At 38.0% G+C, this 23806-nt stretch overlaps 2 protein-coding genes across 2 annotated transcripts; one reads left to right on the top strand and one right to left on the bottom strand.

The window, feature by feature from the left end:
* The first annotated feature begins 1970 nt into the window (after window positions 1-1970).
* Window positions 1971-6774, top strand: LOC113701099 (cathecol O-methyltransferase 1-like). The gene is made up of 4 exons (XM_027221601.2): window positions 1971-2716; window positions 4258-4568; window positions 5479-5543; window positions 6258-6774. Exons 1-4 carry the CDS (start codon window positions 2247-2249, stop codon window positions 6552-6554), a joined length of 1143 nt encoding a protein of 380 aa, XP_027077402.2. The 5' UTR covers window positions 1971-2246; the 3' UTR covers window positions 6555-6774.
* A 454-nt stretch (window positions 6775-7228) lies between these two features.
* On the bottom strand, window positions 7229-11868 carry LOC140011169 (uncharacterized). Its single transcript, XM_072059724.1, has 8 exons — window positions 11712-11868; window positions 11069-11148; window positions 10825-10900; window positions 10345-10555; window positions 9818-10011; window positions 8579-8687; window positions 8289-8378; window positions 7229-8155 (listed from the first exon to the last, which is right to left on the bottom strand). Exons 1-8 carry the CDS (start codon window positions 11823-11825, stop codon window positions 7413-7415), a joined length of 1617 nt encoding a protein of 538 aa, XP_071915825.1. The 5' UTR covers window positions 11826-11868; the 3' UTR covers window positions 7229-7412.
* Window positions 11869-23806: the final 11938 nt, after the last annotated feature.

Genomic DNA, 23806 nt, shown 5'->3' with positions numbered 1-23806 from the left:
CATTGCCCTGTCACTACAACCCTTCAGTTTTGTACTACTAGTAACGTCACAAAATGCAGATTGCAATTTCAACAACAATTCACACGAAAGGATTTTACATTACCTGTTCCCCCTCAAATATGTGATTCCTCCTCAATATTCGCACGCTTTCATTAATCTCGTACCTTCCCCAAAATCTTAGCCTCGGCCCTCTCGGCTGGAACTTGCGAAACTCGTCCTCACCCTCGATATAGAATCGTTCCAGATAGTAAATCTGCACGGACAAAAACGCCTACCATCATTTACGGGTCTTTTCTATCAAAGTTTAATTTCATTATTCCAGTAATTCCTATCTCTAATACAAAATGGTGCGTCTTTCTTATACCATCAAGAAAAGTGCACATCCCGCTATTCCGTTGCCGTCTCCATCACGGATGCTCTTCACCAAATTGTCAAGTATGAATTTCGACCAGTTCAAATTTTCCATATTCTCCTCTATAGCCACTACAGCCACCAGAGCCCGGCTCACTTTGTCATCCAAACTTGGTGCTAACAACCTACCAACAACAAACAATACGAACTTCACTTTGAATTCTAAGCCTTCGTTATGCAAACTACATATACTGTGCCTCAATTCCTCCACTACAATTTCACCGCTATTTATTCTGATATTCAATTCTCTTTCCAACTCTGTATCCATCTCTTGCCTTCGCTTTTCGCTTTCAATATCTTTCCCACGGCTGCTCAAACCAAGTACACATTCCACATCCTCGGCTGTCACCTGTAGACAGTACCCATGAACGTTCAGTGTCCTCCGATCTACATCAAAGTTATCCACCAGCCACTTCAACATCTCTTCGTCAACCTCTACTCCCTTCACATTCAAAATTGACCCGAATCCAAACTCTCTGACAGCTTGCCGCTGCTCATCCGAGATCCAATCCACCATATTCTTCACGGAATGAGTTGAGTGGCTTACCATTGTTTCCGCCGTCCGACGAATGGCCTTCCTTTCACTGCTGCAACTTTTATAATTCGAAGGTGTTCCACTCTCATGCATCAGCGATACTACCATTGTTTCCGCCGTCCGACGAATGGCCTTCCGTTCACTGCTGCAACTTTTAAAATTTGAAGGTGTTCCACTCTCATGCATCGGCGATACTACATTTTCGCTTTCTCCTTCACTGTCCCACTGCATATCCGAAGCATCTATTTCCGCCGCCAGCTCCATAACAAATCCCTATCTTCTGCTATTCCTCCTGCTCAGGTTTTGGCGCTTTTTCCTTTCTAATACGCCTGCACTCTTTAGCTTATCCAGTAAGCTTCGCGCCTTTTTTCCATGCCATACTTTCGCGTACAAACCCTCACTTTCCCGGTTGCTTAATTTCGGCCCCTCCACATTTGACATGCCCGGCTGGAGTCCTCTTCAACCCCCAATAGATCTTCCGGTTGCACGTCACAAAAGCCCTTTCCACGTGCCCGCCCAACACACTTCCCCTACCGTTTGTGGCCAAAAATGCTTGAATGTCTTTTCCGTTAACTTTCCACACCTCTGTTTTGACCATGTAAACATACCGCAGCAACATCCATTTTGCGAAATGCCGCTCTTGCCAAGATTATATGTTTTTTTTCAACCTATTCAAATCTAGTTTATTTGGACCTCTTAAAGGGACGTTTCGTTTTTGTTGGCTGGTTCGGCCTATTGCTCTTTCTTGTGCCCATTTCTATCATGCCCTTTTCAGACGAATCATATAGTTGTATGATCCCATCTACTCCAAAAAAAAAAAAAAAAAACTTATCAAACGCATTGTAATTATGATTGAAACAATGGAAAAGAGTCGAATGATACGATCCCTCCATTACCCTGTGAAAAGGGTCGAATAAAAGGGGTAATCTTGTAATTCTTGATCTGTGAAGCTACGTTGTTTGGTTGATAGCCATACCATTGCTTTGGCGGAGATTTCTCAAAAAGTATTTAATGCCCATTTCGGCCAACTCTTCATCTTTCTTTGATTGAGCGCACCATTTTTTATGGTTATGGTGTGAAAGTGACTCGTTGTTGTCAATTGATTCAACTATGTTGGTCCCACGTTAGTTCGGAATTGGAAGATGATTCGAACCAGCGTTAGTTCGGAATTGTTCATTGTTTCACTCCCAAATAAAGAAAAACAAAGAAAGATCGAAAATTTTTTAAAAAAAAAAACAAAAAATGAGCTTCATTATAAGAAGAAGAGTAAGGCAAGCAGAAATGGAAATTGCAGTTGAAAATGGCGAATTCAGTAAACACCCAGCTGAAAACATCATCATCGTCCTATGAAGATGGAAAGGAAGAAGGAGAAAAGGATAACTTCTCGTACGCAATGCAGCTGGTCACCTCGGCATCAATGACGATGGTTTTATACACTGCTGTAAAGCTAAATTTGTTCGAAATCATTGCCAAAGCCGGCCCAAGAGCCAAGCTATCACCTTCAGAAATCGCATCCCAGTTGCCTGTGACTAATAATCCTGATGTAGCTTCGATGCTCGACAGAATGCTTCGCTTGTTGAGTAGTTACTCGCTGCTCACTTGCGACGTAGTTGAGGTTGCCGGGGAACGTGCTGGTGGGGAAACCGATGTTGGATATGTAAGAGTTTACGGGTTGTCTCCGGTAGCAGAATATTTTGTGCCGGATGAGGAGGGGAACTCAGTGGCGCCTGCCATGGAGTTGCTTCAAGATAAGGTCTTGATTGATAGCTGGTAAGCTGGTTCGATTTTCTGAGAATGCTTTGCATTAGTATTTTTGTGCATAAAGTTCGGGAAATTCTGTTTTTCTTCTGGATTTTGGTGAGAAATTATTTAAAAAAAATGGAAAACTGATGGATCAAGTCCGAGATTTCTTGATTTTGTTGTACTGAATAGATCAACCTGAGTCTTTGTCATCTTGTTGGATTTCTGTGAAGCTTGTTAATCATTGTATACGTTTAAATTAACTACAAAATTCCCCTTCAGAAAACGTAATTTTATTGCTGCCCACATCTTCCAATTTGATCAACACATCCGTAGTTTGCAAATTTTCTGATGTAATAATACGACCAACCTAAAAACCATGAATTAGAATGGATTAAGTCATGGAAGAACAAAAGATAAATATGTCCTTAATGAAATTGATGATTTTGTAAAATCTGTATCTTGTCACCTGGTAGACAAAAGAAAGGACTAATAGGGTCCTCTTGTGTTTTTGTTTTTTTTTTTTAATTTTTTTCTAGGAGGGGATGGACGGGATTCAAGAAGGAGGAAGGAGAAGGAGATTTGAACCCAGAACCTCTAATTCCTTGGTGCCTTAACCTTAGCTGCTAGATCAAGGCCTCAACGTTGTGCATATTTTTCTACCCATATCCACAAATAGTTATTCTTTCATTGAAGATTTAATTGTGCTTTTCTGCTAAAAGTGCATTTCATTGATCAAATAGTATTTAATTTGGGGCTACTTGGATAGTGGTATCACATGATGCTATCTGAAAACCTCACGGACAGATTGAGCCAATAGGACAATGAGGGGTGCAAAGTGAGAAGGTGACATTCATTGTGGGGGTATCTCTTAATTAGCCTTTACATCTTGCCTCTGTGGAAGTTGCTACTAATCAAATTGTATAAAAGCTCTATAAAATGATATAAATTATTCAATACAAAATAAGTCCCAAGGCTAAATCAGCAAGGGTGACAACGTTATCAGGTGGGATGGAGGGGAGTGATTGTGGGTAATTCATTGAAGGCTTAACATATAGATGAATTATTAATCTGCTAGAAAGGAATAGAAAAAGGAAGAATAGTAGTTCTAAAATGTGTAACATAGACTCTAGATATATGAAACCCTTGCAATACAGTTAGGCCCATGCAAAAATTCCTTTTTTGTTCATATTACCATGTGAAAAATTTCCCATGCTTTTGATAATATATAATAAGATTTTCCTATTTTTCAAGCCTCAGAAAATGGTAAAAGATATATCTTGCAGTTCAATGGGCTACTACAGATCATTGGTTACAGGCATGGTGTTTCGATGACAAAGACTCTACTTGATTTTCATCCAATGTAATCTTTGCAATGGCCTGATCTATTTAAGGATTTTTAATTTCATATTGGTCTATAGTTCATTGTTTACTTATGCGCTTTGCCTGTCTCTTGGCATATTGATACTGAAGTCCTGAAGTAATTTCCTAGATGTGCGCGATAAATAGCCAAGTCATTAACCTTTTCCATGAATCCAATATGGTAAGTTAATACATAGCTCTTTTTTTAGGTATGAACTTGGGAATTCTTTGCTTGAAGGAGGGATTCCATTTAATAGAGTTCATGGAATGCACGCATTTGACTACCCTAGTAGAGATCCCAGGTATAATGAGCTTTTCAACAAGGGAATGGTTGGTCCTACAGCCATAACAATGAAAAAATTGCTTCAACAATATAAAGGATTTGAGCACCTTCAGACATTGGTTGATGTTGGTGGTGGTCTTGGAATAACCCTTCACAAGATTATATCAAAATACCCTTCTATAAGGGGTATCAATTTTGATCTTCCACATGTCATTGAAAACGCGCCATCCTATCTTGGTAAATTTCCTCTATCAAGACTTTGATAGTCTTCATGTTTCTTTGTGTGTACCATGTAAGCATTCACAAAAACAGTTGATTTTGATGTAAGGAATTTCACAAAATTGGAGTAAAATCTTTTCTTAGATAACTTCATTCTACAAAATGAAAATTGTTTCTAATATCCATAATTAGCAAATTTGAGATAGAAGCTTTTCTCAAATTCCTTGTTGCAGAAGAATTCTAATTTTATTTATTTTCAACAACATGTCCCATGTGCAAGGGAACTCACACATCATTATCTGAGTATGTCATGTTTTGTATCAGAATAATTTTTTCTATACAGAACACATCTAAATTATGAATGCTAATCACAAGGACCACAAGTTCACTTTAAGTCTTTGTTCAGCTTAATACAATAAGAGGAAACAGAAACTTTTCCTTGATGCTAATTGAAATTAAGATGTGTAGGTGTTGCCTGAAGGAATGAACAAAGATTCTTATATGGACTTGTTTATCCGTTTCTTTTTTCATATACTTTTATTTGATTGGATAAAAAGATAAAAGTTTTGGTTTGGCAAAGAAAATAGAATTCATAGACATTGAAGTCAAATTAAGAGTAGAAGCTTGTGTGAGTTCCTAACATAGAATTCCATAATGCACAGATTGGTTCATGGTGGTAGGAGAGTGAACTTCAGAGTATTTCCACTCATGCTATCACTTTTATTACGTTCAATGAAGCAGCTTGTTACATTTCAGATGTACTAATCATCGAGATGTGTGTTCACATATATGCGTAAAAGTTCATTTATTTGGTGCATTTACATTAACTGTTCACAAACACGATGATGAAAAACCATCATTTCCAGTATATGAAATTTTATGATGTAGTTGTACTGTAATTTCTATCTTATCAAAAAATTTGTTGCAGGAGTGGAACACATTGGTGGAGACATGTTTGAAAGCGTTCCTGGAGGAGATGCTATTTTTATGAAGGTAACCTCTTTTATTCTGCATCAATTTACTCTTTATAGATTTGATGAAGTAAAAAGTATCATTATAAAAGTTTAATTTGCTGATTATTCTCCTGTGAAATTTTTGTGTGCAAGTAACTGCTGATGCAATTCAAGAACCTTGCAAGTCGACCTCTTGAATTACCACAGGATATTGTTTACTTAGTGTGCATATGTATATGAGGGGTAATAAAAAATGTCACTCTTAAAGCAGTATTAGTTAATCCATAGATTTCATACAACATGGATTTTCAATAAGGGATGATTATAAATTTTTATGTTACTTTTTAAGTTATTGTTGTATGATGGGAGACATGTATAATATGCTGTGTAGGATGTTTCTTAATTTTTTGCTTTCTAGCTTAGGTGATTTTCTAGTTTAGTATAAAACCAATAATAAAACTCTATGGCAATTAGCTTATGAATGAAAATGCAATATAAACCATTAACTGTCATACAGAGATGAAAACTCAGTTGTCCTGCCTTCTCACTGCATTATTATTAGAATGAGCGATGTCAATATAAGATGTCCTCATGTAAACTTCATTCACCCATCTGGACCGGTGGTGGTTCACCGGATTCCCCTTGACCTGTTTAGGTCCCCCCTCCACGTAGTTTAGAGTAGGAATAGTTGTAGCATAGAATCTATCGTATCGACAAAAAAAAAATGTAAACTTGATTCACAATTTTGTCCCAGATGATACTCCATGATTGGAGTGATGATCACTGCTTAAAGCTGCTGAAGAACTGCTTCAAAGCTCTACCAGATCATGGCAAAGTCATCGTTGTTGATTTGGTTCTACCCGTAAAACCTGATACTAGTGCCTTTGTAAAAGGCATTTTCCAGACTGATGCTCTCATGATGACTCAAAATCCTGGAGGGAAAGAGCGATCAGAATCTGATGTTCGGGCCTTGGCTATCAGAGCTGGATTTAAAGACATAAAGTTAGAATGTTGTGTGGGTAGTCTTGGGGTCCTGGAGTTGTACAAATAGTTATGTCTGCCCATTTGGCAGGTTTTTCATTTGAAGAAATTTCTTTTGTTTGCTTGTATTTCTTAAATAATCTCTATTTGGTCTAATGAGCGTAGTGTTTCTTAGATTGTGCAATTGAAATTATGTCCATCAGTGGAGCTTTGGCACATGAAGTACCAAGGTTCGCAATTTTCTTGCAAAACAGTATTGAGTGGTATGGTCTCTGATCCTTTTCTCTGAAGTTGGCTGGACCTAATTACCCACTGGATTTGGTGGGATCACAGTTTGCGGCACTGGCTACTATCTTGGTGTTTTTAATATTGGAAAAGTTACATGAACAGTTATTGGCGACCTGAGAACATTGCCATGGAAATTGAAATATGTAGAGAGCAGGTTACAGTAAAGCATATTTCCTTGCATAACTCTCTTCAATTGTGCACTGCAAAAGAACAAAATTTCTGTTGAATGCAGGAGCAGAAAATTCCATTGCAAAGGTAGAAACAATAAATTCTATCAAGAGATGCTAAGCTTCAGCCCTTTTTCTTAATAGGTAACTTTCAACATGCTCAGAGGCCTCCCCCCCCCCCCCCCCCCCCCTCTTCTACCAAAACAACCACAAAAAAAAAAGAGCAAATTAATTTTGTATGGTAAACACTTACATGTCTCATTACTACAAATTAGGCATAACAGCCAGATTATAAGAAAGACGATTCAAACTCAGAACGAGCCTTACCTTTGTAACATTCCATGTATGTATTACATTTCATATAGTTACAATTACTTGACTCTAGCCTAAGAACGATATGAATTATAAAGCGCAACAAGTCTCACTTAATTAGTTTTTCTTATAATCTACTTCAGCTGGCAAACTATACTCTATCATTGAATGTTGAAATAGACAGTGTAAGATTCATCTCTCAAGCTAAATAATGGAGCCAGGAGAAAGTTTCTATCTGTGCCTTTGGCAACAAAGCTAATGGGATGGTATTCACTGATTCCCTTGTCCAATTTAAAGCTCACTGCCTGTGAGAAGTCAGCATTTGAGGATCCAGATTTGCAGGAAAGTGTGATGTTATTTGAACCATCATTCAGGCCACTACTTACATAACAACCCTTATGGTTTTCGGATTCCAAAGAAATGGTTCCGTCCATCCCATCCAGCCCAGACACCAAATGGAAGATAGCTGCATCCTTGTCATTGGACGAGTCTGGAACAACTCGGAGTGTTTCATCTACACCTTGATTCTCCACAAGCATTCCAGGAAAACCATATGGCTCTAGCATGACTGATTTCCCTATAGCATCTTCTGGCGATGCAAATACGTCTGATGGTTCTTTTAGGATAAGCCTGAATGTCGCACCTACAGCATCATTTGTTCCAGGTTCAGGAAGCTTCTGCAATTGGATGGAGTCATCTGATTTTGTCAGGGAAAACTCCGCCTCCCCAGACACTTGGGATAGAGAAATCAGATGAGCATTGTAGTCTGCTGGAATTGGAGTAATCCAGTCTGCAAGAGATGCACCGGGCTCTGTCTTGATGTCCCAGTCTCCACTAGACAGACCAACAAGAAGGTAGGGACCATAAAGAATTGCCTGGAGAGAAGCATATTCTGGCCGATCATCTGAATAACCATTCAGAATAATCTCTTAGATGTAAAACAATGCAGGAAAATTTCTTGTTCCATAAAAATAAGAATAATTAATAGACACTGTAGCTGATGTATGTGATAATAAAGAAACTACAATATATTACACCTTTAATGGCTTCAAGTCTAAGACTTAAGGGAAACTCAAGAGTGACTTTGTCACCAGGGCTCCACTTTCTAGTGACAGAGAGAAAGTTTCCTGCATCCAATAATGGGAAGTCATGAACATCATGCTAAGGATCCTGGAACAATATGGAACTAATCTAAACCACAGATGAATATTATTGCCATCCACCATGAGCAAGTTACATTCATGCTTACAATAATTGGAAAAATATCAATTAGGTAAGTCGTTTCTAAATTAAGTAATATGAACAAAAATGGAGATAATAAGCACACCAGGCACTGGCAGGATCAAATCTTGACTATTCAGTATTGCCTTGGCAACATTTGTACTTGTCCATGTTGGTATTCTCAAATTCAAAGTAGACACCACAGCTGCCTCTTGCTGCATGAGCAACAGATGGAAATAATTTTGTGTTTGTCAGATCCATTGAATTGAGCACTCGAAAGATGGAGAACATGATGAGATATTTGCCAGTAAAAGTTAAGACTTCAGGAATAAGACAAAAAAATGATAATCCAGTTCAAACGATTCCTTCACAGCAAGAACTAAAGATAGATGTATAAACAAATAAGACATTAGATGCAAGAAATTAGCTTTTGATTTGCAGAACTTCTAAAATTTACTCTGGAATATTCCCCGAAAGGCTCTTAAGGAAAGATGCATAGAGAAGTTATTTTCACAGGTATGTAGCAGCTTATAGGCTTTACAATTTTGAATTATCCTTTTGTAAGCAGATAGTGATGCATCCAAGCTTTTCATGAACAATTAATAACAATGAAAACGTGAATGGAAAGCAAACAACTTTTGGCTATATCAGAACATTAGCTTGAACCTATCCCACTATAGTGGTATGAGAACCATGCACATTCATGCTATATCAGAACCTTCCATCTTGAGTCATCACTCTATTTTTCAATCAAACAACTCCTGGCTAGAATTTATATACGTCTGTGTTTTGCATAAGATGCATTTTTTTTCTTAACGAAAAAACATAAAATGTCAAAACCATTTCCGCTAGAACAGGCTGTTTCAATCAGCTCTATACAGTGGGGCCCTCTCTAATTCCAAGAAAATTACAGTCTAAATAATTAGAAATTAGAAAGACCTCTCTCCAATCCTTCATTACTGGAATCTCATAAATTCCCTTGATTTTCCTTCTTCCTTTTGAAACTAAATATAGCATCTTACTGTCTTCAGTTCTTTAGTCTCCTTAGTTAAAATGAAAAAGAACTTGCTATTTCAGCTATGCATGAAGCAAAAAACATATGCATTTCTGAAAGACTTGTATTTCGTTTTCCCTTCCCACAATAAGTTTAGCTAACTCAAAGATATTAAGTCACCAACATTAAGTAAATTATTATTTGTGCCCCCAACTCCTCAACAAATGGCATTAGAAATTTTAGACAGAATATAATATACCTACAAGGTGCTAATGGTAACATTCTAAACTAATAAAGCATTGTATAACTCAAGGAGAAAAATATTAGTTCTCCAAGATTTAGAAAATATACCTCTGAAGAAATTGCCACTGTCACACGAAGGCGGTTGTCCCACGAGACAACAGGGATTATGGTCTGGTTGATTAGAAATCCTCCAGATCTCCACTGAAATGAGCTTGGTATATACTGAATGATATAAAGACCTGGAACTTTTCCCTCCTCTTCGAAGTATATTGAATCTCCTAACTTTGAGAAAGACTCAATTCCTAGAGTACAAAAATTTACAAAAAGCAATTGATCAAGGAAAAGTTAACCTTCAATATGGTAGAAAATTCCATTGGCAATTGGTCAGAATAGCAAACAAATTGGGATTGGAGACGTTATAAACTAGATGTAAATGATTGCATAAACCATTCTTTTTTTGAGGGGCTGGGGGGCAGATTTTCTTTTTTCGAATTTCTAGAACATTCACTCTTCAACTGCGTAATTGTTAAAATTTCAATAAGGAAATTGTTCCCCAGCTCCAATCAGTAGGGCCCTCAAAAAAATTTAACAGAAAAAAGGGTAGCGAGATGCAAACTTGAGGCCAATGCTTGTACCTGTACCGTAGCAGCACCAGAAATCATCAAACTGTGAGCCCCATTTATGGTAACTTTGGGCTTTCGAACCCCCACGTTTAAGAGGAAGCATATAGATCATAACTCCAGGTTCCCTTCCTCTTTGTATGCTCAGTACTCCATTTGTCAATGCCCTTTCATAGTAATCTGCATACCTAATGTCTTTGGTCCATCTAAATAGATTGCGAGATACCTGCAATTTTACATGACAACAGCAATGTTAATTAGTAGTGGTACTACGTATAGTACATCAGAGAAAAAGCCAATGCACATGAGTCAATAGCCTGTTCCCTTGTTAAGTTTTCCGTATGTTGGTTTGTTTTAGAATGTTAAAACCATGAAAACTGATAAAAACCAAAGGACATAAGAGAACTGTCTTGCCACCCCACATCACCAACCTTCCAAGGTTAACCAAAATGAGGGCAAAGGAAAGGGGGCAAAAATAAGCCCTTCATAGCATACCTTGAGCATGTTATATGTTGTACATGACTCCTCATTCTCAGTTTGCAGAGTACTAGCTAATCGCCTTGGATCTGACCTGCTCAGACATAAATCAGGACAAAAGGCAGTATGAAACACTTTCCGAAAGAAAACCAGACAGAAAGCTGGAAAACAGAATGGGCAAACAACAAAATAAATGTGTGGAGTCAAAAGACTTCTAAATGAGATAATTGTATTGTACTTATTCAAGGATAAATATTTCTACCAGAACTCGCCGACTGATGTTCCTCCAGTTGCATAGGCATGGGATGAGTTGATCATATCCATGAAGTATGTTCCTATTTCCTAATGACCAACATAACCAAAATGTCAAAATTCGAGACAGAAATAGTATGGTAATTGCATGATAGGCAGGAAACATGCTGACCATGCTGTCCAACAAGTGTGTTGGAATCCTATTCCCATAATGCAATGTAAATAACATGTGATCTTGAAATAATTAAAAGTATAAGATATTTTGCAAACCACCATCAATCATTGTTAACTATAAGAGAGAACCAAAACAAACAACATTTCAAACTAGTTTGGATGTAAAAGAGTCCACCAGTTATTGTGATCTTGAAGTTTCCACTGTTATCTGAAACATGAGAGGCAGCTTTAAAATTATTCCTTATATGATTAATAGAGTGAAGGAGAAGCATTATTGCTCAATGGAAGACCATTTATCAACATTATGCTTGAAAAGCAAGGTTATCATCTCCTGCTTTTAATTTTTCAATGATAGAAAACACAATTTTACATGAACAGTGATTCAAAGACAACTTGAAGAGTATGCTATATTCAACAACACTCTTCATAGTTCATTTAAAGCTTATATTAGTGAATGGAATACAAATAAAGAAAATTACCTTATATAAGGGATCACCAGTAACTTCATAGCGCATTTGAGCTCCAATAACAACTGGAATATGTGTATTGGTATGAAAACCAGAAATGTCATCGGCCTGGAAAGTAAGATACATATGACATATCAAATATTCTCCCCCATTTGACGAGTACTATATGCATTGACTATTGATTTATTTCAGAAAGGTAAATATCAAACTTTCCAAAGCAGCAACATCCTGATAGATCCAGTTTTAGGAGGAAGTTCTTAACCTGATGTCACAATAAAACATTCCATGCAGAACGCAAAGTGATCAGACCTTACTACCACCAGATATTGATTAATATCGAACTTGTTTCAAGATTTACATGGCCTTTTAGTCAGAGATTTGAATGGTACTTTTCTGAAAAATGGCAATAAAGCAGTTACCTGAAGTATGCTTAACAAGGACAAGCTAATTGTGTAAATGTTTTCACAGCTAGTTAGCCCTCCCTCGTACCTCAACCAAATTTTTGTTAACAGAAAAATAAGTAGACGACCAAGCGTAAATAGGCAGTATAGAAGAGTCAAACATCACAAGACACTAATCCAGATTACCTTTTGTAACCTTTTTAAGTTAACCTAGAGTTAACTTGTTATATGATAAGGCAATTCTAGGCTTGATCACTATCAACTGTGGTCCAAAATGCTAATGGTCCATGATACTTGATTTCAGAGGATAACACCAATATACATGATCCAGAGTAAATTTATCAGTTAACTGTTTATTCTTTAAAGCGGCAGTGAAAGAGATCAATTGAGAAACAAAACAGGAATAGAAGAAACACACTTGGAGGGGAGAAAAATTATGTTTAGAATCATATCTTGAATAAATTCAAACTAAAAGGTAGACATGTTAAGGAATTTCTGCATGAATCCAGCAATTTGGAGAAGTACTACAGTAACCAATTAGGACAGATGTTTTCAGCTGGGTGTTTACTGAATTCGCCATTTTCAACTGCAATTTCCATTTCTGCTTGCCTTACTCTTCTTCTTATAATGAAGCTCATTTTTTGTTTTTTTTTTTAAAAAATTTTCGATCTTTCTTTGTTTTTCTTTATTTGGGAGTGAAACAATGAACAATTCCGAACTAACGCTGGTTCGAATCATCTTCCAATTCCGAACTAACGTGGGACCAACATAGTTGAATCAATTGACAACAACGAGTCACTTTCACACCATAACCATAAAAAATGGTGCGCTCAATCAAAGAAAGATGAAGAGTTGGCCGAAATGGGCATTAAATACTTTTTGAGAAATCTCCGCCAAAGCAATGGTATGGCTATCAACCAAACAACGTAGCTTCACAGATCAAGAATTACAAGATTACCCCTTTTATTCGACCCTTTTCACAGGGTAATGGAGGGATCGTATCATTCGACTCTTTTCCATTGTTTCAATCATAATTACAATGCGTTTGATAAGTTTTTTTTTTTTTTTTTTGGAGTAGATGGGATCATACAACTATATGATTCGTCTGAAAAGGGCATGATAGAAATGGGCACAAGAAAGAGCAATAGGCCGAACCAGCCAACAAAAACGAAACGTCCCTTTAAGAGGTCCAAATAAACTAGATTTGAATAGGTTGAAAAAAAACATATAATCTTGGCAAGAGCGGCTCCAGCCGGGCATGTCAAATGTGGAGGGGCCGAAATTAAGCAACCGGGAAAGTGAGGGTTTGTACGCGAAAGTACGGCATGGAAAAAAGGCGCGAAGCTTACTGGATAAGCTAAAGAGTGCAGGCGTATTAGAAAGGAAAAAGCGCCAAAACCTGAGCAGGAGGAATAGCAGAAGATAGGGATTTGTTATGGAGCTGGCGGCGGAAATAGATGCTTCGGATATGCAGTGGGACAGTGAAGGAGAAAGCGAAAATGTAGTATCGCCGATGCATGAGAGTGGAACACCTTCGAATTTTAAAAGTTGCAGCAGTGAACGGAAGGCCATTCGTCGGACGGCGGAAACAATGGTAGTATCGCTGATGCATGAGAGTGGAACACCTTCGAATTATAAAAGTTGCAGCAGTGAAAGGAAGGCCATTCGTCGGACGGCGGAAACAATGGTAAGCCACTCAACTCATTCCGTGAAGAATATGGTGGATTGGATCTCGGATGAGCAGCGGCAGGCTGTCAGAGAGTTTGGATTCGGGTCAATTTTGAATGTGAAGGGAGTAGAGGTTGACGAAGAGATGTTGAAGTGGCTGGTGGATAACTTTGATGTAGATCGGAGGACACTGAACGTTCATGGGTACTGTCTACAGGTGACAGCCGAGGATGTGGAATGTGTACTTGGTTTGAGCAGCCGTGGGAAAGATATTGAAAGCGAAAAGCGAAGGCAAGAGATGGATACAGAGTTGGAAAGAGAATTGAATATCAGAATAAATAGCGGTGAAATTGTAGTGGAGGAATTGAGGCACAGTATATGTAGTTTGCATAACGAAGGCTTAGAATTCAAAGTGAAGTTCGTATTGTTTGTTGTTGGTAGGTTGTTAGCACCAAGTTTGGATGACAAAGTGAGCCGGGCTCTGGTGGCTGTAGTGGCTACAGAGGAGAATATGGAAAATTTGAACTGGTCGAAATTCATACTTGACAATTTGGTGAAGAGCATCCGTGATAGAGACGGCAACGGAATAGCGGGATGTGCACTTTTCTTGATGGTATAAGAAAGACGCACCATTTTGTATTAGAGATAGGAATTACTGGAATAATGAAATTAAACTTTGATAGAAAAGACCCGTAAATGATGGTAGGCGTTTTTGTCCGTGCAGATTTACTATCTGGAACGATTCTATATCGAGGGTGAGGACGAGTTTCGCAAGTTCCAGCCGAGAGGGCCGAGGCTAAGATTTTGGGGAAGGTACGAGATTAATGAAAGCGTGCGAATATTGAGGAGGAATCACATATTTGAGGGGGAACAGGTAATGTAAAATCCTTTCGTGTGAATTGTTGTTGAAATTGCAATCTGCATTTTGTGACGTTACTAGTAGTACAAAACTGAAGGGTTGTAGTGACAGGGCAATGTGCAGTTTTACAATAACATAAGCTGTAGAGAAGACATTGATAGAAGACTGATTGAAATTGAATGTGGTAATAAAGATGTGAAGGATAGTATTGGTAGAATGGAAGCAATGATTGAATGTCGTTTTGAAAGGCTGAGGAGCATGTATGAAAGTGGAAGGGTGTGCAAAACAAACCGGGCACTTGGTGTGGAGGGTGGGCAGAAGGACGATTGGCGCGGTAATGTTAAAAGAGGGAGTGAGTTACATAAATTGAGTCCTACAACGCCAGATGTTAGGTCCAAAAGCAGGAGTGAAAATGATAGAGTCACTACGAATAGTACTGTAATGGGTGAAAAGAGTGCATCGAAAATTACAAAGTGGAGGAGTAGAAAGAGACTAAGGATGGACAATACGGAGAAGCCTGTGGGGGAAGACAAACAAAACAGAAGGCAAGGTAAAAGAATAAAGGTATGCATCGGTTTGTGCCAAGGTATTTCTAGCATTAGAAAAGTAAAGTATAAATTGTAGTTTTATGTACAGATGGATAGCAGTGTGATGAACAAGTGTCAAACGAAGATCGTTGCTTTATTGGCAAAGGTGAGTATTCCAACGTTCCAGAATTACTAAAGTATGGGAAATTATAGACAATGAAAGATGACATATTTTTGTGGTAGCAGGAAACGAGGCTGGCATCTATCGGGGAAAAATTGAGTGAGGGACGAGCAAAAATACTGAAGTTCTTGTTTGACACTCAGCTGTCGCAAGGGTATGTACTGGATCATGGATTTGTTAAATCAACAGTTCTATTTTGTTTTATCCTTTATTTGAAATTGCAATGGGAAAGGGGACAGAAAAGTATTTGCAATTATAAGGTTGACTAAATATGTAGTATGATTATCCCCATAGGGGAGAGGGCATAGGAACGAAAATCTTCGAAGCAGTTAAAATTGGTTTACAAGTGAGCACAAAACTTACAATTTGTGTGCTGTCAATCATGCCACCTTATATAAAAAGCAAGGGTAGGTAACATGGTTGCATATAGAATAAAAGGTGAGTATTCCAGAAGTTTGAGAATGGAAGTACAATGAAAACTCAATGACCCTTATGGTGAGTACATAACCGCCTTAGGCTAACTCAATGACCCTAAGGACCGATTGAGTCATTGAAACCGTGATTGCTGGTTGTATTAGTGAGGAAGACCGAACCTAGTCTGGCCGTTTTAACTCGAGTCATTGAAAATGATGATATCAAGTTTGTAGATTATGAAACCGTAATACACATAGGGAAAAGATTAATGTACGCTGTTGTAATGACAGGGAAGTACTGGTGTCAATTAAGGGGCAGACAGCAAGTCGGGATGCAATGGGGTCGTTGCTTCCTGAAAAACCCATGGCATGTGATGTGAGTAAATCGAGGGATTGAAATTGGGTGGTGTTGTGTGGACTGTTTCACGGAGGACGAAGTGATGTGACTTGAGTTTGGTGCAGATAATCAATTGCTATTGTGCGATGAAAACAGCACGGCAGCAAAGGCGTCCTGACGATCAGTCAATGCGATGGTGGTTCATGCCAACTTGGTTTCAGGTACAAGTGTTCGGCCAAAGTTGGGGGCTTGTGAGTACGTACATTCATATTAAAATGTCATATTTTACTGTCGTGTTGTAGCAAGAGATTTTGGAGTTCAACAAATCAGCAGACGAGCTGTACTGTACATATCTACAGGAATGTAAAGTAGGAGGTAATATAAAAAAGTGTGAGAAGGTACGAGCAGCTGCCCTGTTATGTAGCATAATGGAATAGATACAGATTGCCATGATGATGACTAACTAACCGCTGCTATGCTTCAGATATTCGTGCCAATGTGGCACGATGAGCATTGGTATATGTGTGTGGTGGACATGGGAAGCGAAGAAGTATTAATTTATGATTCAATGAGAGGAGACGAGCAAACGGAAATGAATAGGCGCAGCTCCGTGGAGACAGTGGTAAACTAAGTTGGTTTGTCAAACATTTCATGAACACGACCATCACCTTTACAATTGGTGGCAGTAAACTTAAAATTGCATATGTTTTTCTTGTATGGCCGTCAGATTGAAAGGTTGGAAGCAGCGCTGACTTATGGTTTGGAGGGGCAGTATTCGTCATGCCTTTGGCTGTACAAAATAAAAGCTGCAGCCACATGTCCACAGCAACGGAATGCGTAAGTTGCATGTGCATAGGTTTGGAAGTTTTTTCCATAGTTCAGCAACGGTTGTCTAAAAATGTGGTTATGGTTTGTAATGCAGGTGGGATTGTGGGTTATTGATGCTGAAGTACATGGATATGTTATCAAGTGGAATTGGAAGCTGGAAATGGAATCAGGTAAGGAAAAAGGAATGGCGTCGTATGCTGTAACAGTAAGTGTGTATGCTTGCATTGGTTGCGAACGATGGAGATAGTAACAAATTTATCGGTGCAGTACAATTCGGAGCAGGAGCGGCGCAAAGTAGCACTGTCTTTGGTTCTGGATGATGCCAACGTTGTCCGTCATCAAATTATGCGGAAAGCGAACACGCACAGGAGGTTGGAGATGAATAAAGTTGAGGTTCGATGAAGGTGGCAAGATAGAGAGACAAAGTAGCGGCATTTTGTGGAAAGGGCCATGTTTTAGGCGGTGTCATAGTCGGATGGACGTCGTCGTAGCCTAAAATGTAGAAGACGGAGACAGAGAGTCCAAAAGCTGCCATAGCAAGGCAAGCGGTTGGTGTGTATCTATGAGTTTCATTAGAGGAAGGGAAAGCAAAGTTCAACCGAGCAAACTCGCCGGTGGTGGTGCGGGGAGACCTTGCCATGGGGATAACGAGTACCACAATCTTCATGTGGTCGAGAGTTAAGAGAAGATTTGTGGGTGGTTATGAGTAGCGTACAGTGATCCATGGTATGCAGTCATTAGAAATAAATGAAAAAAGATTGAAATATTTGATTTGTGGTAATTAAAGTTATGTATCGCGAGAGTTTATGAATTAGGTGTCTTGACGTATCCGAAACAATTTGTCTTAACACGGACTTTTAACCTGCAATAGGTTAGTTTCTTGCTTTGCATTCTATGCTAACGGGTAAATGACACTCAAGTATAATATCGATCCGATTTTATCGAACAAATAAAGTGGCCATACATAGCTGGTGTTTTATTGCAAACCGTGTTCAATTAAATTTTATCCGATAAGTGAATTAGTAAGTATGGCATATTGGTACTCTGTCTCATAGTGGAGGAAATCGATAAAGAGCCGGTGTTTTATTGGAAAAGGGGTTTTACTAGAGAACTGATTGATAAATAAATGTATTAATGGAAAAATGGGTGCATTGTTCTTATAATGGAGGAAGGTCATAAAAAGCTGGTCTTTTATGGGAAAGTGATACATTACGGAAGTGACCGCTATTTGGTTTATGAAATTATCCCAAAAATATTAGAATTAATTAATTTATTTATATAAAAAATTATAATATATATTTTAGTATAATTTACTGATTGATTTTAATTTTATTGGATAAAAAAATTGTTTTATGGAAAAGGGAACTCTGTTGTTATATTGGAGAAAAGCCATGAAAAGCTGGGGTTTTATTGCAAAACGAGTTATCATATATTTTATCCGATAAATGAATCTATTAATGGAAAAATGGGTGCATTGTTCTTATAATGGAGGAAGGTAATAAAGAGCTGGTCTTTTATGGGAAAGTGATACATTACGGAAGTGACCGCTATTTGGTTTATGAAATTATCCCAAAAAATTTAGAATTAGTTTATTTATTTATATAAAAAATTATAATATACATTTTAGTATAATTTACTGATTGATTTTAATTTTATTGGATAAAAAAATTGTTTTATGGAAAAGGGTACTCTGTTGTTATACTGGAGAAAAGCCATGAAAAGCTGGGGTTTTATTGCAAAACGAGTTATCATATATTTTATCCGATAAATGAATCTATTAATGAAAAAATGGGTGCATTGTTCTTATAATGGAGGAAGGTAATAAAGAGCTGGTCTTTTATGGGAAAGTGATACATTACGGAAGTGACCGCTATTTGGTTTATGAAATTATCCCAAAAAATTTAGAATTAGTTTATTTATTTATATAAAAAATTATAATATACATTTTAGTATAATTTACTGATTGATTTTAATTTTATTGGATAAAAAAATTGTTTTATGGAAAAGGGTACTCTGTTGTTATATTGGAGAAAAGCCATAAAAAACTGGGGTTTTATTGCAAAACGAGCTATCATATATTTTATCCGATAAATGAATCTATTAATGGAAAAATGGGTGCATTGTTCTTATAATGGAGGAAGGTAATAAAGAGCTGGCCTTTTATGGGAAAGTGATACATTACGGAAGTGACCGCTATTTGGTTTATGAAATTATCCCAAAAAATTTAGAATTAGTTTATTTATTTATATAACTATTAATGGAAAAATGGGTGCATTGTTCTTATAATGGAGGAAGGTAATAAAGAGCTGGCCTTTTATGGGAAAGTGATACATTACGGAAGTGACCGCTATTTGGTTTATGAAATTATCCCAAAAAATTTAGAATTAGTTTATTTATTTATATAAAAAATTATAATATATTTTTATTTAATACACTGTGTAATTGTACTAATATTTTTTATAATTCTAGAGAATATTATATATTAATAAGTATAATTTTTAGTATATATTACTATATTTGTAATAACAAATATAATTATATAATATATTATTACTACATACACATATATATTATAAATATATGGACATATATATTTGCATGATGGGAAACATCTGTGCCTGCGTCATGTGCATCCCTTCAATAACGTATTCCAATTTGTACAACGAATGCATCAATACAGGCCCAGAAATGTATTGTAAGTTCTCCAAGCCTGTCAGCAGCATAGACATCCCCATTCAAAAGTGAGGCAATCTTAAGCTCCTAGTCCAGCAGCTAATTTTCCCTATCGAAGTACATATTCAACCAGGGGTTAGCTAAAGGAATACATTACTCATACAGACTTCGTGTTGGGTTTGAAGATTCCATTGCTGGACTTTATTTTGGTACAGACGCAAAGCAAGGAGCCTAGCTCAATTAATGTCAACCATTGCTCCCTGACCAACTGTTAGTATTGCACGTATCCGAGAGGTTAACCAGACGGGCAGATTTAGTGAGTGACATTTAGATCCTTAATGTTTAGACGATAAGTTGCCAACAAACAATTAGAATGAGAACAGGCTAAACTTACTACATGCCAATGTGGTCTGAAGTATATGGCTGACGCATCCTGCATTTGACAGCAATTACAAATTTTATCTGATAATTTTTCCTCATGTGCATTCGGGAACCTGCATACAACATACGTCATTCCCAACTTCGACATTTTTAGAATTTGCATAAAAAAACTCAGCGATGGCCCTTTGCAAACAAAAACAGAAGGGAAGAAAGTAGTACCAACATATATGAATTAGACAGACCCAGTGTCTGACTAAAGCACAAAAGTTTTTAACCTGTGTGTCCCATCAGAAGATAGGTTCTCTCCTTCCAATGGTTTGGAGAAGCTTCCGTACAGTGAACGGCCCATAAACTGATCTTCCTCATGCTTTCAAATTTTCCTTTTTTTCTTGGTCTGTGCATATGATCAGACGCAATTTTAGCTATCAAAAAAACGAAATGAACTATTGTCAACATAGTCCTGAACATGAATGCATCTAAATACCTCCGGAGGATATATGTTTGGGGCTTCCCGTTTGCGCGTCACTTGCTTTGCTGTGTTCTGCAGTCCAAGCTTGCTGACAACATTAACATAAAAGTTCCAATCCACACTGCCTTCTGTTACGGGTGATTGTCCAAAACGGTTTTGCTTAATGAAATCTTGTACATTATCAGCACGGGCCAATTTCTTCAGGTGTCCTACAAAATCTCCTTCAGGATCTGCAAATAAGTTTTGTGTCAGGCCAATCTTTGAACGGATGCTCTTCCGTAGCAAAAGCCACATTTCAAAGCCAAAAAGACCAGGTCTTACCCAAATAATTGTCTTCTACAGTGTAACATGTATAAGAGGTGGGGAAGATGGCATTGTACGGCTGAAGAACGAGTAATATGGAAACAGTTAGGCCTGATCATGTTGTTTGTGCATACTGGAACATATACAACATAACGATCAGTTCCCGTATGGTGCACTTACAGAATTAAGGACGGATTTATACGGAGAATCATCGACTAATATCGTGTTAGAGCTGTTGTACGACTTATATTCTCCCCACACACGTTTCAGGTCCTTAAACATCACCGTTTTGTCTGGATTTTCCCTAAGCCTGGTTTGTGTCATAGTGCACCGCGACTGATCCTGCACAATATTGATTGTTCCCGACTTTGATTTATCAGAAGTCTTACACACGGACTGACTACACACAATCGAAGTAATTTGTGAATGACATCTCACCCAAACAAATAACAGTCTCTGCTCCAAACGTTCATTCATTTTTTTGGATAGACTGTCCAACACTGGTTGAATGTTGTGGCTGCAGAAAACACAACTGTCTTGAATTAAGGGAACAACAGAAAAACTTGTGGACGTTCTAGTTAATCAAGTAATTGAAATATAGGTTGGCGGATACCTTAGCTTTGATGACCAAACAGCGACCTCAAAATATGACAGACAGACCTGCAAAAATTCACGGCAATGTGGTCTGAAGTTAAAGTCCCGATTTCTGGTCATCCTTGTAAATGCACTGCCCAGAAGCACTCCATTCAAATCAAGAATAAGAAGCTTCTTCTTTGAATCATTGCTGGACGCAAGTTCTGGCGGGTTTTTTTTCACCCTTGTACCTTCGGCTGGGGAAAAATTGAAGGCATACAGCATTTCAGCACATGGATTGTGCATGTGAGATCAAATTTGAATGTCATAATGAGAAATCAAACAAGAGGAAATGGAAAGTGTAAAGCAAAGTTCTGGGGCCGAGGATTTATTACAATGGTGTCACAAGGAGATGCATCGGAACAGAGGTACATACACTTTTTATGGTTTCCTTTATACAATGATTAATTTCGTACCAATAATTTGCTACAGCCCTAAAGAATTTAAAATTTAATATTGCCTTCATATGCAACGAACCAATTACAGTAAAGGCGAGACATAATGTACCGTTCCCTGTTTCCTGATGGCCCACATCCTTGGTAGCATGATCTTGCAAATCTCCTCTGGTTACAGCCTCATGTGCCTGTTTATTTTCTATCAGGAAAGCAGCATAAGCGAATGGGTCCGCAAGTTTACCCAAAGCGATCTCCCAGGCAATAAATTTTCTAGCAATGACAACATCAAGCTGTACATACATTCAGAAACAATGTCAGACGCAATAGAGTCAGCTTGCCACAAGGGGTTGTCAATGTGTGCACTTACAAATTCTGGCCGACACCCCTTTGCCCAACATTGCGCAAACTTCAAAGTGAAAACCCCGCAACTCGCCCCGTCTGTCTGTTTTAGTTTGTGTTTTACAAGAATAAATGTCCAGGGTTGATTTTCGTGGAAAATTTCCATCAAAATCCATTCCTAAAAAAGGAAATAAATACAGCAGGTTTCGAATGTTAGAAAAATGTTACCTTCTTCGGAAACGAAGCTAAGGTACGCTTTTGGAGTATACTCACCACAGATTGCATCAAACCTTGGTAGATGGTTTTGTAATTGTCCATAGAATCAACAATGTACACCTGTTTGTCCTTGACATGTGCAATCATGAGCAACCAATGATTTGAATAAATGATTGGGAAAAAAATCTGCAATCGCATACAACAAGCAATGTTGAATGTGTTAAAAGCTAAGGCATGTTAGGCTAAATCCAATTCCACTAACATGCAGCTGCTACTCATATTGTATAAGAATGTTAAGGCGAGAATGATAGCTAATGTTTACCTTTTCAGGATTTGACTGATAGTCGTCATTGCTTTGATCAACGAATGTCTTTTTGGTTGCGGGAGATATGCATGGATAGTCTAACACGCATTTAAGCTACAACCAAGTGATTGAGAAGCAAGTATTAGGTCCACATTTTGCAAGGCACAACAGCACATACAATAATTTTCGTTACGTACCCAAAACATAGGATTGAAGAAAACGAATTGCTTATATTCTTTCTGGAGTAAGTGAAGGTACTGGGTCACAACCTTCACAGAATGGAACAAATTCAAACATTCAACATCGAGTGGACAATTTTTAGCGAGATTAGTGAACAAGGTAGGCCTGTGCAATCGCATAAAAAACTTACTTTGTCACTGATTAGTGTGTCCTGAAGCATCACTTCCTCCAGTTCTTCTCTTGTAATATCAAAGAGATGCTGCCTATCTAGTGTACTCACACAGCTGTGAACAATGATTGACATGATTACAATAATCAGATGAAAGCGAGATCAGTGTTAGCCAAAGAAAATACCGACACTTTAACATACATCTGCGGGACGAGTTCTCTGACATGAAAGCGTACGGCTTCTTTCAATTCATCAGGTGCTACGCCGGAAGCTTGTGGTAGACACTGGACAATAAAGGTATTAGCATATAAAAAGGGGATTACATGAGAGTGCAAGAGCATGTCTTACATCTCGTAGAAATGGCAATTTCTCAATTCCGCAGTCCTTCACTTCGATGGCACCAACCCTTTGTAAAATTTGTGTCACTTTATCCGCAACCTAGTCATACAAATATTGGGTTATGCTCCTGTGTTGCCATCGAGAAGAAGAAACAAAAAGGAGTAAAATAACTTTGTCACATACACTTGCCCCTTTTCTGGTTTGTTCAGACAGTATGACAACATCTTGAAGGTGTGCCTTTTCCCCCACAACCGGCCCCACCTCGACCCCAGCACACTTCCCCCCCTTATCCATCTTATTTATTTCTTCAACTTTTCTATTCGCGTCCCCAGTCTCACCAATGACAGCATCAGAGGTATAGGATTTCTTCCACATCCAACCACCATCTTCAGCTTTGAATGCCAGTTTTTTGAAGTACGATACTCCCATATTTTGGGCGTAAAATCCTCTGTCAACATGGTCAGCCAAGAATGGCACATTAAAGCGCCTAAA

The sequence above is a fragment of the Coffea arabica genome, chromosome 1c (genome assembly GCF_036785885.1).
Source record: "Coffea arabica cultivar ET-39 chromosome 1c, Coffea Arabica ET-39 HiFi, whole genome shotgun sequence".
NCBI lineage: Eukaryota > Viridiplantae > Streptophyta > Magnoliopsida > Gentianales > Rubiaceae > Coffea > Coffea arabica.
The sequence above is the reverse complement of the archived record's forward strand: the minus strand, read 5'-3'. Positions and strand labels throughout refer to the sequence as shown.

Excerpts from the sequence above, each read along its gene's own strand:
- LOC113701099 (XM_027221601.2), top strand. The coding sequence starts at position 2,247 with ATGGCGAATTCAGTAAACACCCAGCTGAAAACATCATCATCGTCCTAT. Across the intron at positions 2,717-4,257 it reads AAGGTCTTGATTGATAGCTG|GTATGAACTTGGGAATTCTT; the intron begins GTAAGCTGGTTC and ends CTCTTTTTTTAG. Across the intron at positions 5,544-6,257 it reads GAGATGCTATTTTTATGAAG|ATGATACTCCATGATTGGAG; the intron begins GTAACCTCTTTT and ends ATTTTGTCCCAG.
- LOC140011169 (XM_072059724.1), bottom strand. The coding sequence starts at position 11,825 with ATGTATCTTACTTTCCAGGCCGATGACATTTCTGGTTTTCATACCAAT. Across the intron at positions 11,149-11,711 it reads CTGGTGATCCCTTATATAAG|GAAATAGGAACATACTTCAT; the intron begins GTAATTTTCTTT and ends GTTGGTCATTAG. Across the intron at positions 10,901-11,068 it reads ACATCAGTCGGCGAGTTCTG|GTCAGATCCAAGGCGATTAG; the intron begins GTAGAAATATTT and ends ATGTCTGAGCAG.